Source organism: Fusarium poae, chromosome 2 (assembly GCF_019609905.1).
Source record: "Fusarium poae strain DAOMC 252244 chromosome 2, whole genome shotgun sequence".
Taxonomy (NCBI): domain Eukaryota; kingdom Fungi; phylum Ascomycota; class Sordariomycetes; order Hypocreales; family Nectriaceae; genus Fusarium; species Fusarium poae.
Window position 1 is genome coordinate 2,461,572 of NC_058400.1, and position 17,357 is coordinate 2,478,928.

At 48.9% G+C, this 17,357-nt stretch overlaps 6 protein-coding genes across 6 annotated transcripts; 2 read left to right on the top strand and 4 right to left on the bottom strand.

Moving 5' to 3' along the window:
* Positions 1–5,272: 5,272 nt before the first annotated feature.
* Positions 5,273–6,695, top strand: FPOAC1_004739 (uncharacterized protein; the record flags this gene model as incomplete). Its single annotated transcript, XM_044849278.1, has 3 exons — positions 5,273–5,732; positions 5,781–5,920; positions 5,970–6,695. The coding sequence occupies 3 exons, from the start codon at positions 5,273–5,275 to the stop codon at positions 6,693–6,695; spliced, it is 1,326 nt and encodes a 441-aa protein (XP_044707988.1).
* Positions 6,696–8,240: 1,545 nt separating this feature from the next.
* On the top strand, positions 8,241–8,936 carry FPOAC1_004740 (uncharacterized protein; the record flags this gene model as incomplete). Its single annotated transcript, XM_044849279.1, has 2 exons — positions 8,241–8,403; positions 8,452–8,936. 2 exons carry the CDS (start codon positions 8,241–8,243, stop codon positions 8,934–8,936), a joined length of 648 nt encoding a protein of 215 aa, XP_044707989.1.
* A 318-nt stretch (positions 8,937–9,254) lies between these two features.
* On the bottom strand, positions 9,255–10,172 carry FPOAC1_004741 (uncharacterized protein; the record flags this gene model as incomplete). The annotated part of the gene is made up of 1 exon (XM_044849280.1): positions 9,255–10,172. The coding sequence occupies one exon, from the start codon at positions 10,170–10,172 to the stop codon at positions 9,255–9,257; it is 918 nt and encodes a 305-aa protein (XP_044707990.1).
* A 1,210-nt stretch (positions 10,173–11,382) lies between these two features.
* On the bottom strand, positions 11,383–11,949 carry FPOAC1_004742 (uncharacterized protein; the record flags this gene model as incomplete). Its single annotated transcript, XM_044849281.1, has 3 exons — positions 11,383–11,553; positions 11,626–11,752; positions 11,831–11,949. The coding sequence occupies 3 exons, from the start codon at positions 11,947–11,949 to the stop codon at positions 11,383–11,385; spliced, it is 417 nt and encodes a 138-aa protein (XP_044707991.1).
* A 2,240-nt stretch (positions 11,950–14,189) lies between these two features.
* Positions 14,190–15,348, bottom strand: CAP1 (F-actin-capping protein subunit alpha; the record flags this gene model as incomplete). The annotated part of the gene is made up of 7 exons (XM_044849282.1): positions 14,190–14,538; positions 14,588–14,725; positions 14,783–14,835; positions 14,887–14,976; positions 15,037–15,155; positions 15,219–15,237; positions 15,295–15,348. 7 exons carry the CDS (start codon positions 15,346–15,348, stop codon positions 14,190–14,192), a joined length of 822 nt encoding a protein of 273 aa, XP_044707992.1.
* Positions 15,349–15,919: 571 nt separating this feature from the next.
* FPOAC1_004744 (uncharacterized protein) lies at positions 15,920–17,187 on the bottom strand (the record flags this gene model as incomplete). Its single annotated transcript, XM_044849283.1, has 2 exons — positions 15,920–15,957; positions 16,011–17,187. The coding sequence occupies 2 exons, from the start codon at positions 17,185–17,187 to the stop codon at positions 15,920–15,922; spliced, it is 1,215 nt and encodes a 404-aa protein (XP_044707993.1).
* Between the last annotated feature and the right edge of the window lie 170 nt (positions 17,188–17,357).

Consider the following 17,357-nt stretch of genomic DNA (forward strand, 5'->3'; position numbering starts at 1 on the left):
CAATAACTAGCTCTTTCTTGAACTTCTAGAAAGCCACCAGAACAAATAGAATTGATCCATGCTCCTGCAGCACGGGGCAATTGAAGATGGGCCCCGGGAGCATGGGGCCAGTGCCAGTGCCAGTGCAAGGGCCAGGGCGGCCGGTAGAGGGCTCTTACGTGTGTCGCGAGACAGATAATACGGAATCATTAAAGATATGTGTATGAGTGGGAGAAGCCGAGCGGGATCTGGCTAGCAGTATGCACTGAAATTGTGGAGGAGAACAATTAACTTAACTTAGCACAGCCATACGGCCAACCAGCCCGCCTACTACTAAGCCAAGGGACATAAGTTTCATCTCTCATGCGTGGGACAATTCTAGGAAGGAGGGGTGAAAAAGAAGGGAAGTGGGTGGGTGGTGAGCGGGTTGGCGGCGGGCAGGCAAAGGAAGGATCGGAATGAGAAAGTGACATCGAAGAGAAGAAGAACGGAAAGAAGCTCAATGGAAGGAACGATATGGCCGTGGGCGCAACGCTACGCTCGGACTTGCATTGTCACAGGCGCTAGATCCGCCTTTTACATTACCATTGTTCCAGAAGGTTTCGAGAAACCTTCCTCGAAGAGTTAGCGTCATCTCCGAATTTGTAATGATTGCACTGGTGGCCCTGTCTAGCGTCCGAAACAGCCAACCAAAGCTCAGTACTCGAGCGTAGCCCCTGCCATCTTGTCGCGTCTAATACCCAAACTTGTTAGTCTCATTCAAACTCAAGCTTCGGTGTTTTGTCTTCTTTCTGTTGCTACACCCCTTTTCAAAATTTAAGTCAACTTGACTCAACACAACGGCAATTGCTCATCAGCGTCACGGTGGATATTGAAGACTGTACATCTGCCTTCCGGACTAGTACTCTGTAACTGTCCCTCTAAATATATCATTCTTTCTGATGATTAGTACATGTCCCTTCTTCATACATCTTGAACGCGGCACTGGCGAAGAAAGGAAAATATGTTTGGGAGACGGCTGTTGCCACATATGGCAAAACCAGTCTCAAAACCAAATTAGTTCAGGCGGTGTAAGCCCAATTTTGCTTGTCCAAAAGGCAGATCCATCATGATGAAGCCTTTGAAAAAGACTGTAAGGTACCAACGAATTAGTCCCACCTCAGCCCACTACACCTCGAGTTACGATAGGTATCTTGATACACAGTACAGGGTTGTTGACTCCAACACCGGGGAGCGCCCAGACCATCCGCTTCACATCCGATTGGGCAAATAGCAACTGGAACGACCTTTGACCCAGGAACAGCAAACATCCCATGAGCAGCAGCCTCATGCGCATTGCATGCATTGACAGCCTAGTTAAGTTACGGACTATCACAGGGAGAAAAGAGCGGAATATGAAGTGACACCGCCTTCACCGAGTCACTGAGAAATAATGAATGTGATATGCTGTTATTCCAGGGGCAGTTTTAGGTCTTTGTTCGCATCAGTCGAGTGACGGAGCTATCGATTGCCTAAGCCACGAATCCCTGAGCTATCTGATCAAGAACAAAGAGAAGTCATGAATGACAATCAACTAACACGAACAGGTGATCAGATATTGAAATTACAGATGTCGAGTCTCATGCAGGTTCAGGCGACGCTCTAACCGGTTTCACCGAAGTTGATCGTAACGCATAGCTAGAGATTAATTAGCATCTACCAACAACCAGCACTTATTGTCGCCTATGGCGCAGGAAACGATTGTCAAAAGACTAATGCCAAGAGAGGTGGGTTCTTAAGGCAAGCCACACTAGGTAGATTAATACATACGAGACGACACCGCCAGTACTATGTATGTGTAAGATGGGTCAGGGGGTATGGACACTGAATTCTTCTGGAAGCCAGCCAGATCTACCAGCCCCGGCAGCCCAACATTACCAGTTCTGGGTATCTCTGACCGTGCCCAAATTGACGGGACCCCTAGGAACAGACCTGGGTTATTTTTGAGGGGCGCACGCACAATCGCAGGGTACAGGGAAGACTCATGACGTCGGCCTTGGCGGACAGGGGTGGGCAGGGGGAGAGTGATGCGTTGTACATTAATTGCAGCCAGGGATTCTGCTGAGGGTTGAACATCAAACAACGGGAGCTGGGTCAAAGAGAGGCCTGTTCACGATCCCGAAGGGGAGAAACAATGACAACGTCCAGAAACAAGCAAACGGAGAATGGTCTGCATATACAGGATACATCATCTCGTTGCATGGCCAAATCGTCTGGTCCAGGCTTATATGTACAAACCTTGCTCACCCACCCTATGTTATTTCATTGATGGTGATCCGTTGTTTGGAAACACGAGTTGACAAAATGGGAGGTGATGGGGCGTCCACTCGCAACCCACGACAATACAGCATGATATGTCGGCGGCCCAATAGGCATAATGCAGTAGGAGCGAACGATACGATCAACGTCTGAGGATCACTCGGGTCGACCAGGAATGCCTGCCTTTAAGATGCTCACCCATTCCTAGCAGCGATCCCGTTTTTCCACAACAGATGAAAAGGACTGCAGCATGGTCCCAATCAGCATCGTGCAATAGCCTGACGCTGCAAGACCAAGGCCTGGTGTTATGTATGTTGTTCAGGGACGCTCCCAAGCCTATCATCGACAGGCTTTTGGCTGGACAAGGCGGCGTCTTGCCCGGGGAAGCCCTGTTCAAGGCGGGACACTGTAGATATGCACTGTACTGTATGTCGTCTGTACTTGTACATAACTACTGCATCGGAGGCGGCAGCATGACGGGAACCATCTTTTCCGAGAACCAGGGCACCTGTTCGCCTGGATCGATGCCGTTACAGCGGAAGGGTTTCTCGTTTCTTTTCCCTCGGGGACACTATGCTGGGTACCGACTCCATGGGACCAGGACAAAGTATAAAAATGATCTACTGTCCTTTCTGGCTTGGATCATGAGAATAGTATCGTTTTACAGTGTTCCAAAACAGGACGGTGGGCGCTGAATTGAAGCTGTTGGCAGACCTCGTTGTTTGTGACGTCTTGGGTGCCGACCTACTACCTACTGCCTTAGTACTAACCTAGATATCCTGGTAGGCCTGAGGTACCTGATAATTGCCGGACTCTCAGCTGTTCGCCTTACTGTGCTAAAATAAAATTACTGGAGTGGACTTACTGGACTCAACACAGGGCCCTGTCCTGTCCGTCTTGTTCTCAGCTCGCGTTTGCCGTGAGATGAAACCCTTCATTTTGCGGCTCCTCCACTGTCGCAGCTCGTCGATCCCTCGATCATTGCTCTACTGCCGCATCGTGACTCGAGTTTCTACCAGCCACCGTCCTGTGCTTCGATCCATGTTACGGTGCCCTTTGTGAGATCTGGTGCACAGAGTCAAACCTACGAGATCCAGCTCAAACGGAACCCTTGATGCAACGGTACTCGGCTACCTACTAGGAAAAAGAAAGTAAGAAAACAAAGACGGGAACGGGAACCATACCTAAAGCATCACTATCCTTTGATTGATTGATTGATCGATTAATTATTTATCTACTACGTACAGAGTACTTCCCAAGTATATCATCCAAACAAACAGATATTATAGCCACCTGCGATCATCCGTCAAGAGTCCGTTTGATCATTACCAACCACCAGTGTGTTAGAGAATTACCACATTTTCTTTGTTTGAAACAGTTGTCAACAAGACTCGACGACTCGTTCAAATTGCACCAACTAGGTACTACCTAACTAACCTGCTTTACTTACACCTGCACTACTGTTTCCATTATCTCATCCCATTAAATCTATTTCTGGCACTTTTCTCTTGGGATGAGGTCCGAGAGCTCTTGGCCATGCTTTATTCTCATTTTCTAAATCCTGGTTTTTATCTTACTCTCAAAACAGAGAGTCTTTAATATGGCCCCTCATGCGGTGGTCGGTATTCGCGGTCACTAAGCTGGTGTGAAATGAATTGGAAGCGTTAGTTTGGGCTTCTTTGCGCGATGGCCGCTTTACTGAGCTGAGTCTGAGTCCCAAGTCTGCGCTCTATTCCCATTCTCGCTAGGTTATGTACGCTACCGCTATTCACGCCCTCACCTAGGTCTGGTCGCCTCCCCTGTCGCTGTGTATGGGTAAGGTATGGATGGATCCTGGGTCTAGGGAGTGCCCTGTAAATTCTTTTTTTACAGACCCCCCCTCCCCCCAAAATGGAATCCACTCTCACTTTTCCCTTCACACTCCCGGAACTGCCTTGTCACGTCCCGCCATAGGGACCCGTCCTGGAACTTGACATAAAGACTTGGCCCCTACCTGGCCCTCGATCATCGCATCGACTCTCTTGGTCTATTTCATCTATCACGTTCCCATTCACGTCCCTGACTTTTGTTGTGTTATATTCCTCCTGAGCTTCCTGGTCTCGGACGATTATTAACAACTACTACCTACCTGCCTCATCTCATCCTCCATCCTCTTTTATAATCCCATCTCTCCCCCGACCTCTTTACGGTACCTGCATCTAGACCAGTGGCCTGTGAACAGACCACCTCCTGATCCCTTCCACTGTCTATCGCGCCTGTGAACGACTTTATCAACCACCCGCACCCGTTGAGCCGCAACGACGTGTAAATTGAATCCGACTTAACATATCGTCTATGTTCTGTTGATTTTTCAACACTCTCACCGCCCGATCGACAGTGCATCACTTTGTGGAGGGTACAAGAAAAAAAAATTGTAACTAATTTTTTTCTCGCCTTACCCCTGTGGTCATCGTTCTTTCACCTTACAACCTTGCGCGCTTCGCCCTGGCACGTCACTTGAACTCCGATTCAAACGCAAACAATATTGTCGACAACGTATTCCTGTCGCCGGCCGACCTCCTTCTTCCCTCGCCCGATACCTTACCGAAAAGCGGTCAACAAGATATCGTGTTCACCTTCAGTGTGATCATACACGTCATTTGTTTGCATTCAAACGCGGAAAGGTAAGTCGCATATTTTGTCTACATGACCCCGACCCTTGAGTGGATCTTGCATACAGGCAACATCATCCCTCGGCAACTGGCTGGACCAGCTGTAATGCCCAGGCATTCGCTGAACCATCTGCCGGTCGCCCAGGGCGATGCTAGCTGGCGCAGTGTATTCAAAGTCGAACATGTCGACTCAACTCTTTCAGAACCAAGCCACTGACCATGTATCTCTAGTCATCAAACAGCTTGACCGCCTTCCTGTCGTGACCCGTCACTTGTGAGCGCCCTCGCACATCCTTTCCCAAACGCGCCACGTCTTCAGCTGGCACCCCATACCCATATTGAAGATGAGCGGCATGCGATCACCAGCTCCTACGGAGGTTATGGACATCACCAACATGCTCAATAAGAAAGGTCAAATGCAACAACTTACTTCCGGTCTCCTCGATCACCACCAATACCAACATTCCTTCGTTAAGCACGAACCCGGTATGGAGCGATCCGCCTCTCCTCACGGCTCCGAGCACTCGCAGTACTCCAACCCTCACAACATCGCACGAGCCTACCCATCGCCATCCACGATGCAAGCACCGATGCATATCCCCAACCCGATGCCCTCCGCCATGGGTCTGTCCGGCTACCCCGAGATGCCCAACATGGGTGGCATGCCTCACATGCACATGCAACACATGCCTCAGCAGCAACAACATCATCAGCCTCCTCCCCCTCCCCAGCAGCCCATCAAGGCATACCCTTGCAGCACCTGTGGAAAAGGCTTCGCGCGACGCAGCGATCTTGCTCGTCATGGTAAGTAAAACAAGGAGAAAATAAAAGGACAGCACTGACATCCTCCAGAACGCATTCACAGTGGTGTTCGACCCCACGTCTGTGACTGGCCCTCGTGTGGCAAGCAGTTTATTCAAAGATCTGCCTTGACTGTGCATCAGCGAGTCCACACAGGCGAGAAGCCTCACCATTGCGAAACTTGTGCCAAGGTCAGTACTGAAAACTGTTCGCTTTGGTGCTAATGCTAACCAAAACTAGCCCTTCAGTGACAGCAGCTCTCTTGCCCGTCACCGCAGGACACACTCTGGAAAGCGTCCCTACAAGTGTCCTTACGCCGATTGCCAGAAGACATTCACCCGTCGAACCACCCTTACCCGTCACCAGAACCACCACAGCGGTACCATCGAAGAGGCTGCCGCCGCGACTGCCGCCGCTCTTGCTGCGTCAAAGACCAAGGGAATGTCGCAAACTCGATCTGAAAGCGACCACATGTCCAACCACGGCTCTCCTATGACCACTCCTTCCCCTAGCCAGCGAACGATGTCCATGTCGCCTAGTGTTGATCTCTCAGGCACGAACAGCATTCCTCGTCACCCCGGCGACTTCCAGTACCTCCAGCAGACTGGCTCTCTGCCCATGCACATGCGGGTCGGAAGCCCTACTTCTACCTCATCTGGTGGCTACAACATGATGCGACCTACCTCGCACCCAACTAGCTACGGCCCCCCTCCTACTCTGGAGCCTAACCTGGATAACAGCCAGGGCACCCCTGGCAGCAACGGTGGAAGCCCTCATATGGCCAACGTTGGCTGGCAATCGCCCTCGCACATGGCTTCCCCTTCGCAGAACAACGCCAGCTATGTGTATCCCGACCCTGCGGATGCCTACCCTACCAACAATGCCATGAGCCAGATGTACTACGGCGCTGCTACGCACATGCGCCGACCTCAGAGCGCTGAGCCTGGACTGGTGCATATGGCTTAGTTGGACCTTTTGCCAGATTCCACTACTTGAGGAATGCTTTGAGGTCATCTTGGCGATTCGGAGCGTGCTCATCGATACCCTGTATTATTGATGTCGTGCCTGATGTGGGCACTCTGATTATCCCAGCGTTGTTTTGCATTTTGGACCGGATTTCCACACACCTACCGAACGAAGCTTGCCGCAACTGACGCCATATTTGCGTGCTTGTTTTCAAAATAATATCAACCTCCGCAACACCACCCCCACACAACACCACTCAACGACTCCTACGCCGTTCGCTCCTAGATGGAGCATGTTTGACATGCAATATTGATTTCTGCACCGTTTCGTCGTTTTCTGCTTTTATCGATTCCCCCTTATTCCCGTGCGTTATGATGCTTTTTCATTTCCTTTGTTAAGTATCAAATAGACCGCCCACTCTTATGACGATGGACAGGCATTGTGCGCATGAAGCAAACATAGGAAGGGAGTTACACCGGAATGAACATTTGCCGCTTTTCCATTTCTGATATCAGAGGCGAAAAGACAACAGGCATCACGGGAAGCACAAGACGCTGGCCTGTTTATGTAATTATTATCTAGACGGTTTTGGGACTGGGAGCCAACACATAGACTTGATTTTTATGCAGCGAACAAATTACATACTCTATCAAAAACCAACCACTCATAGTCGTGATTTTCTTTTGTAGCTTGAACATCTACCATGCTGTAAATAGTTAACCACCGACTTTCTAGAGCCGACCGCCTTTGTTGATGAGTTATTATATGCCTCTAATTGAGCCACATGAGGAGGAAGACCACGTTTCACCCTAGCAAGATCGACAAACCATCCCCTCTTTGACCCTTCAACCCATCATGACGTCTATCTTGAAGGACAAAAAGCCACCACAAGGTAAAACATGCGGCTGAAGGAGTCTAGACCTCAGCAAAAACATTACTGTTGGGCTAAAATAAACGAAAACACGCCATTTCCCCAAATAAGACTTCGAGCACAGATGCCAGGCATATTTACTATAATGATCCTTCCAGCCCTTTCGTGTTTAATTCCCGGTCGCTCGCTTTCCCGAGCCAATCCCTCCACCCCGCAGAAATTGATTTTCTGATTATTCATCGCAGACATATTCAATATTCAGCGACAGGCGTTGATGGGCGGGGATCATGCTCGGCCCTGCGAATCGTGCAGCCTTTTGTGTCGTCTTCGCTTATTTCTACTGGATCGAATGACTTTTCGTGATGGATAGCGTTTGGCTGGGCGTTGCTTGCTCCGAGCCGTCCTGGTTCTGAGGAGGTGAGAAGTGATAGTCGATGGAACATAAGAGAACAGGAGATGCGGTATTCTTTTTATATATAACTCGTGAGGTGCAGAAATAGATAAGGTCAGACTGTTCCTGAGATCTACAGTGGCCACTAACTTGACTGAGTTTGGGTGTGTTCAACAACGCGATTCTACATTAGATATTGGCAGTATCGCTCACTCGACTTGCGAATACAAGCCAGCTGTTATTTGCTGTCCCTCTTGATTCTTTCGGTATCCAATTCAACAACATGATTGTGGATATTGTTATTCACGGGGACATTCTCTGTCCATGGTGCTTTTTACAAAAGAAAAGCCTCGAAGAAGCTATGGAACGATATCAAGCACTTCACCCCGAGGTAGAATTCGATGTCATCTGGAAACCTTTCCTTCTCTACCCTACTTTGAGAAAAGGTATGCGGAAACACTCTATTATTTATAGCCAGCTAACATGTAATCAAGGTGACAAGAGAGCTCTTTACGAAAAGGTCATGTCTCCAGAGAAACTTCGTCTCTTTACCTCCCGTCTTCAAACAGCTGGGGCTCGCCATGGCGTCTCGTTCTCTGTCACTGGCACTACAGGGCCATCGCAGCCTGCTCTTCGTCTCGCTACTCTAGCATTGCAGAGTCGCGGGCCAATCGTCCAGTCTGCGATCCTTGATGCATTGTTCCGAGGCCACTTCGAGCACGGCGAGGACATTACCAACGAATCGTGGTTGCTGCATGTGGGCAGAACAGAAGGGAAACTTGACGATGATGCTATGAGAGCGGCATTGATGGGACCAGAGACTGGCAAAGTGTTGGAAGAAGAAGTCAGGAGTGCTGCAGTGGGGGGTATAGAAGCTGTACCATGTGTTACAGTGCAAGATAGGTTTCGAGTAGGAGGATATCAAGCGGCAAACATCTTCGAAGAATTATTTGACAAGATACGGCGGGAGACTAGGTGAATACAAGTGGGTTCGAGGGGGGAGACCATTAAGGTGCAAATATCCAGACCCAGTGATATAATGGCGCTGAAGAAGGTAATAGAAGTCGATATTCAATTATTCTTATTGATGTAATGCATTAACATGCCGCTGATGTACCTTGTTCCCCCATCTATCCGTCAATGTCCATCTCATGATACCTTGTCTTGTTTATTTGGCATAATTTGATAGGTGCCGATGTCGCCAAACGCCGAAATGAAAAACAAATAACCAGTCCCTCGAGCCTTTAACTCGTTGATCAAACGCCTGGAAAGAACCAGAAATGCATTGCACATGATCTTATCGTCGCATACCGCTATAATCCTGCATAAGATGTGCCATGTGGACATTGGTCGCCTTTCCGATCCTGTTGCCCTTGCGTCTCTTCTGCACCTTGGGCTTGTTGCCCTGTCCCTCCTTGGTCTTGCGTGGGTCCTCACTCGTAGGCTTTTGCCCGACGCTGGTGAGTTTGCGGTGCATCTCGTCGATGGGCGGTAGCTGGACGCGCTGCCACATGGCCTGGAACTCTGGCTGGACCTTATGGTGTAGGGAAGCGTCGTTGGGCCATACGTATCGTGGGAGGTTGTCCTTCTTTGTGCGGACCACGAGGATCTTGTGCTCGCGCTCAAGTGCCGATATCGTGTCCTCGCAGTCGGGCCAGCCGTCCTTGAGATCTTTGACTGACACGCCCGACGCATCTGTCTTTGCTTGGAGGTGACCTAGAAGAGTGGTTGCGTCCTTAACTCCAGGGATGATGGGTCGGTGAGCGTAGGTGCCTGTCTTCCAGGTCTGCTCGCTCAAGTTCGCATCGGGCTTCCAGTCTACGCGGGGATGTCCTCGCAATCCTTCTGCCAGCTGGCGCTTGTGCTCTTCGTCGTAGCCTCTCAGACTCAAATGATCGATAATTTCCGTAATGGTCTTTGTATCACCCTTCTTTTTCAAGTATTCGACAGCAAAGGTCATTTGAGTCTTGACCTCAGCACCATAGCCCGTGAGTTGTGGCTGCGAGTAGGGGACCTCAGGCGCGGCATCTCGTTTTCGCTTAGTAGTAGGTGTATTAGGATCGGAAGCAGCTGAAGGCGAAGGTGAAGGAGGAGCTAGTGATGATGGTACAGCCAGGGACGCGGCTTTGTTGGTTGAGGGGTTCGAGATCTTCGTGGCGGCAGAGGAGAGGGTGCCTCGGAAGGCGTTTGCCTGCTTTTCGAGATAGGATGACATGATTGACGCTGGAGAAAAAAGAGTGAATTGCGCTTTTATCGTTCAGGTAGGTCGGAAAGCAGCAGGAGGTTATTCGTGGCTATTTTCAGGCCAAGGATAGACGGTCAGGGTGGACGGAGGTGGAACAAAGGAATAATGGAATAGAAAGAAAGTGATCCAAAGGTGGGCTTTGAAGTTGGAGGATTGACGTTGTCCGGAGCCAGCGAAGGGCGAGTGAGGCTGATACTAATGACTCAAGGCTAGTGTGGCGCTGAATGTAGGTTCTCTAAGCTGAGGCAGGAGAGCGTGCAGGGGTTTCCTTTGATTGTTCCGCCAGATGGTAGTTAGATAGGTACGTTAGTAGTTAGATGCAATGCAAAGATGAGGCTCAAAGAGACCTTGGAGGATTCTGCACTCATATAACAATTCGAAAAAATCCCTTTTTTTTCTGAGGGGATAATCCTTCAACTCTGTGAAATAGACTCTGACTTTTACTGTATGACTCCCTCCTGCGCGTCCAAGCCACAAAAGTTGTTGCTGCCAACTAACATACATGATCTTACTTATCACCTTGAGGAAAAGAGTCAACTTTACAGTCTTTCGCAATACAGCACCCAACTGATACAATTGTTAACATCCAGGTTAGAATTGACATCTCGAGACTTTACAAGGTTCTAAAACCTATTATTAGGCATGTTAGTGCACTAAGGAACATAAAATAGATGGCCATGACCGTGTCGTCAATTAAAACAGTGATAGATGTTTACTTTATATGTGGTTCCTTTTGTTGAAAGCATGTCCCAATCCCGTGCAACACCATTCTCCATAGGAAGATGTCTGCGCATGAGTCGCGCTTCAGCAAATGGGTCTCTCTATCCCCTTCTCGATATGCGATCCTTATCTCTTTCGGTCGCACTTCCCGGTCCCCCCCAACAAAAAAGTGAGAAATCGAAAACCCGGACATGGGTTGGGTCCGGGAGAATAGCCCACCCACTGTTCTCATCCATACATCCAAATGTTGAAGCCGAGGTAAGCTAAACTGCCTTTTTAGTCGTTGTAGTCGCGCGCCAACCGTCTATTGTCGAACGGCCTCTTCTCCAGGCCAAAAGAAAACTCCTCAATGCAATTGTCGGTCAACCATCCGTAGACCTGCATTGATGCCATAACGAAATCACAAAAGCTTCCCTTTTACAGCTCTTTTCCCTCATGCGTTAAGATTGAGGTTGGACACTTATGCAGAGCCCTGGGCCTCGTTCTGCTTTTGGAGGTAGTTGTAGCCCATGTAGGCGGCGAAGCCGACAGCGACAACAAGAGCGTAAGAGGTCAAGCTGGAGCCGGTAGGATCCTGGCCGCTGCCCTGGTTCGAGTTGGCGATCTGGCGCTTGGGGCCCTCCTCACCAGGCTGGAAAGTGACACATGTTAGCTAATGATCGCCGGAGTCCAAGTTGGATGAATGCTAGAGCTCTCGACTTACCAGACGCTTGAGCTCACCAACGAGGAGACCATCGAGGACCTCTCGGGCCTCGTCACTGTGGCCGACATCCTCGAAAGCCTCGGTGGCGTCCTGGCCGGCAACATCGAGCATAACCTCCTCACCACCGCTATTCTACGTTAGTACGGCATGTATGTTATAGCGCGACGCATTGGGGCGCAGAACTTGGGGAAAGAAGACAACGTACGGGTGCTCGTCGAGGAACTTGGTGCAGTCGTAGACCTTCTCGTGGACAACCATGTAGATGTCTTTGGAGGTGTTGTGCTCAGCAACATCTTGCATGGTGAACTCCTTTGTCGCGGACATGATTGCGGTGTTGGTTGTGGTTTGACGGTCGTGAAGAGAAGGGAACGTGTGTAGATCGAGGTATTGTCGAGAGCTGCTGTCGAACGAACAGGTGATTTGGGTAGAAGTTGACAAGTGGAGGAGGAGAAGAAGGAAGAGAAGAAAGGAGGAAGAAAGTGATAGGCAAGAGACGGAACTTTAGTCTAACTACCAAGCTGGTTGGGCTCAATTAATTTAGGTCCCCTGTTCTAGGTGGCCTGGCCTTCTGGAGATTTGGCGCGGGCCAGCTTTACGTTGAGGGGCAGACAGTGCAGGGATCCATTTGGAAGTGGGAGACTTTAATCAGCACCTACCTAGTACCTTTGTAGGCATGGAGATATGAGAAAGGTAGATATGTAGGTAATCCGTACGAATACTATGTACTGGGTACATGGTTTTTGGGAGGCGTCTATCTTTGCATTATTTCTGATGTCTTCCTCGGAAGGGCATCGGAATCAGAAACCGACGAGAGCCAGGTTAAAAAGTACCTAGGTAATTTCCAATTAGTCCCCAATGCTGTATCTACTACTAAGGTACTAAGGTACCTGCTCAGTAGTAAATTCATTGTCTTTTCTCTGTATTATCTTTAACGCCAATACATTTCAACACTACCATCTATCTATCTGGTCAAACATACCTAGGTACTAAGGTAAGCTGCTTTCCTTCAACAATGGCCACGTAAGTCTCTTACAATAAAAATGTAATTCCTTCACCTTTTCTCACTCGAGTCCCTTGTACAATCAGGCCAGCCAACCTAACATCCGGACCCTCATCCGATGCAGGACCCCATTACCGAGAAGGTTTCTGAGCCAATTAGACAAGTCAAAATTACCGTCTTTTCACGATGATTCGTCTATCTTCTTGGATACCCCAGCCTTACCAAAGCTAAGTCCTTGTACTGCTGCTGCTTGGACCCATGGAAGAGCCGCGGACTGGTCAATTCTCATTGCATTGTTCGCTGTAACTTCTTTGTTTGTAGGTACCTCTGACTGGACATACGAATACGGCGCCGTCTTTTTCTCCCCCCTCCACCGTGTCCGGAACTACACCGTCATTTTGAAGGATTGAAGGAAGGCCTTGTTGCTTTGTTTAATATTGAACATGCATGGTATGATTACTTGCTTCCGTGTTTTAATTGCCTAGGTACCTACCTATGCAGTTACCCATATTCCCCTAGAGCACCTACCTATTTCGTGACTCTCCAACAGGACGTCAACGAATTGTTGGTTGCCTTCAACATCACATATGGATGCCCCTGTAACAAATCTATCTACTACCTAGACAATCTCCCCGCATGCCTAAACATAACTCAGTAGACCATACTTAAAACACGGACCTCTCCTCCGTCTACCGCGCGGGGTTAATCATGTCATTGTTCCAGTTCACGTTGACAAGACTCAGGGAGGGAATTTCCTCTTTAAGCCAAATCAAGCGGAGCCTCTCTCACAAGTTAATAACAAGAGTCAAGATACCCGAACACTATGCCGAGACTTACCTACCTACCTACCCATGACCGATTCCGCGGGTCATCATGATTACGGCACTTCACTGTACTTGGGTACCAAAATCTGACATTTTGATTCCAGAATTGCTTGTCACTCGTCACACCAGTGCCACTTTCCACCGGTACCGGTACAGATACCGATGTCCGATCCCCGAGGGAGCCATCTCATACCTTCGCCTGTTGTGGTATCGGTCATGCAAGATAAGCAAGGGAACGGGCTTCTTTAACTCTTTCTGTTATCTTTAATGGATTTCTAAATCTGACTGTACTGTGGTAAACTACACAGCGCTGGTATATAGATTTTAACAATCTTGTACAGCTTCCCACCTACTAGCAGTATTATAACCATGTATGCCCGACCCCGGCCATCACTTCGTTCGTCTCACTCACTGACATGACTAACATATTAGTTTGGCAGCCGCAAATGGTGCATGAGACTAGAAGCCTTCTTTACGTCTCTATGTATGTATCTGGAATGCCCACACTTTATAGAGCAACGCCATGCCATGCCATGACCACCATCGCTTGGTAAGGTGATTCGACTCCAGATAATCAACTGCCGAACCAGTGCGCTATGGAGATATTCTTATTTCAACCACAAGAGTAGATAACTCATGCTGGTTAAGCTAGGCCATCCGTCAGCTCATCACATTTACTCTACGCTTCTCCTTGCTCTGGTCTATCTTTCAAATTCATGCGCTTCAAAAAAAATCATGCTCTATCGCCTCGAGCTTCCGCCGCCAATATCCTGGCCTAGACGATAGCTTGTCACGCGGTCCCATTCGATCTTCTGTCTTGTCACAGGCAGCTGTCGTCGCAGACCTTTGAATGCACCCTCGCTGAGGCTCACGAAACCCTTGTTCAGCTCCTCTTGATACTTCTTCTCTGTTGTCGAGATTTCTCTGACAATACCAGCGCCGTTGACCGAGGAGATGGTGCTGTTAACGGGCTTGTTGGTCAGGAGACGAACATTTCCGTCCTCGTAGTAATGCACGTCAACCTTGAGAGAGCCTTCAAGGGCCCCGGACGAAGGGTCCAAGATGTAGAGCGATCGCCAGCGTCCGTTCCTGCAGTGCATTAGATTCGATTATGGATGGCATGCCCAGCAGAGCTTACCAGAAGTTGTTGGGGCTGTACTTGTTGCCAACAATAACGATGGCAATCTTGGAGTCCGACTCGATTGGGTAGACGCCATGCGCAGCGTTGGCAAAGTGCTCTTCAACGTAAGGATCGATGCTTTTGAGGATGGATTTGCTATGATTCTATTAGTATTTCGTAGTATTGCCGTCGTTTAACAAACGATCGGCTTACACAAGATCCGCTTGAGCTCCTTCCAATACGTGGCTCTGGACAGCACTGGCTTTCTAGTATCCTGTCAGGGTTTTCTTTCATCAGGGTTATTACGGGCAGCCCACCTGCGTAGTATGGTCGAAGACGAAGCTAGACGAGCTCTCAACATCGAAATATCGGCCGTCTCCGAGAGAGTTGTAAGAGCTAATAATAACCTGTCCCGCCAAATTAGCCTTCTGGTTTCTCATATCCATTCTAGACTGCTGGTCACCCACTGGTTGGCTACTACCAGGCAACTTCACCGTAACAAATTGCTCCTCGTTGTATTTCTCGAAGGCGGGCGCGAGGTTATTGACGATATCGGGGTTGGAGTCGAGTGTCAACGACTTTATATCTGTTGAATCTGCATCAGTATTGCACATACCCATCATGCGAAAGTGTCTTGGTCAACGGATACCTGCGATAACGTCGGCGAGCTGTATATCTGGTTAGCTGATGACGCTCTACAGACAGCCAGTGGCCTTGGGACATACCTCTCCCGGAGGAGCTCCCTCTACGAAGGAAGAGACGGTTTCGATATCAGACATTTTGTATACAGTTTTGATGCGCTGCGAACAAGTGGAAAGCGTAAGTAACGTGACGTGACGGCGTTTGAGGTTCGCAGCGTAGAGTTCTCGAGGTACTGCATGGACCGCAATCAAGGGGAGGCGGGGCAGGATGGGTTATCGTAACTTGGGAGCTTAGCTTGGGTGGAGCAATGAGAGCCATGTTAGTGGGGTACATACTAATACCCTCCATTTACCTAACAGCTGTTATATTTGGAATCAATTCTTCAATACCTAGTAGTTTATGCAGCCTTGTATAGGTATATTTCCTTAGTTCACTCTGGACAGGGTGTAATTTGAAGTTGCTCGGGTCTTCTTTGTTCACTCATTCTTTGTTTGTCATAATTGAGGCCATACCATAATCGCCATCTTCATGTATTTTAGGGATGATCATTCGCTAACAAAGAGTTGAAGTAATGGATCGAGTCCCTATTCTAAAGAGATCCATTTGTTCATAGTGACTCAGTACCTTCTTGTATCAATCGAGGCGAAATTGTTATACTGAATTTCCTTTTGCGCCTGCGTTTTAGTATGTTTAATCACCATAGGTAGCTTAATAATCCAGTAGCCTCTTGATGTTATCGTAAATTCCTAAAAGTTCAGTCAGCTTTGCGTTGTTCAAAGGAGTTTTCCCAGTGACTTACGAGCAACGTCAGGTAGATTGAATCTCTCATATAGAAGAGGCTGGTGAATACTCCAACCAGCAACGCGAGCAACCGGAGCCTCTAATCTCAAGAAAGTATCGTGATCCTCTTGAATAACCGCAGCAACCTCAGCACCGATACCTGCGTTGACCATAGCCTCGTGGACAACCATAGCCCGTCCTGTTTTTCGAACACTCTCGAGCACAGTCTTCTTATCCCAAGGGTACAAAGTTCGCAGGTCAATCAACTCAACGGAAATGCCCAAGTCCTGTTCTGCTTGCTTGATGGCGTTGTGGCAGAGGTAAAGAGGTTGGCCATAGGAGATAATCGTGACGTCTTTGCCTTCCTTCAGAATTTCGGCTTTTGATAATGGTAGCTCGTATGATCCTGTAGGTACTTGTTCAACAGCTGCGCGGTACAAAATCTTGGGTTCCAAGAAGACGCAGGGGTCGTTGCTACGGATAGCTGCCAAGAGAAGACCTTTGGCCTGAGCCGGTGACCTTGGCATAATGACCTTCAGTCCAGGGATATGTGTAAACAAACTTTCGGGAGATTGCGAATGGTAGAGGCCGCCATGGCCGACACCGCCGCAAGGCATTCGGACAGTTAAGCCACCAACACTTCGGCCGCAGGTTCCATCACGATATCTGAATTTGGCTGCCTCGTTGACCAATTGGTCAAATGCTGGGTAGACATAGTCGGCGAACTGGATCTCAGCAATCGGCCGCATGCCTTCCGCAGCAAGACCAATACCGAAACCCATGATTCCTTGTTCTGTGAGAGGGGTATTGAACACTCTCTCGGCACCGTGTGTTTCAGCAAGATTCATGGTACATCTGAAGACACCACCAAAGGCAACGTCTTCGCCAAAAACGACAACGGATTCATCTTCTGTAAGAGCGATTCCCATCGCATCATTGATGGCCTGGAACAGATTCATCTTCTTAGTCGGTCCATTACGGATATGTTCAGGAAGCTCCTTGTGGCTTAGAGCAGTCTGGGAGCTATGTGCGAGTAGAGGTGTTGTGCCATAGTCGACGGGTAGGTTAAGTTTGGCATTGGGGGGATGTGTCGAGTAACATCGTCGGCCTACAGATAATGCAAGTGAGAGCCGAGCTGTCGAAGGGCAGCTGGCGATGTGAGCCCTCTTTAATTGGTGAATGACACGGTGCTTCATGGTGATGGTTGGCAATGTTCACAAATGGATTCAATGGCAGAAGGTGGACAGCAATAAATTCAATTCGGACGGCATAGCAGTGCAGCAGCAGTAGTAATAGGTAGTAGCCGGAAATGCAACAGATCGCTATACCTTAGATATCCAAAGCCAACCGAAGGGGGCTTATTGAT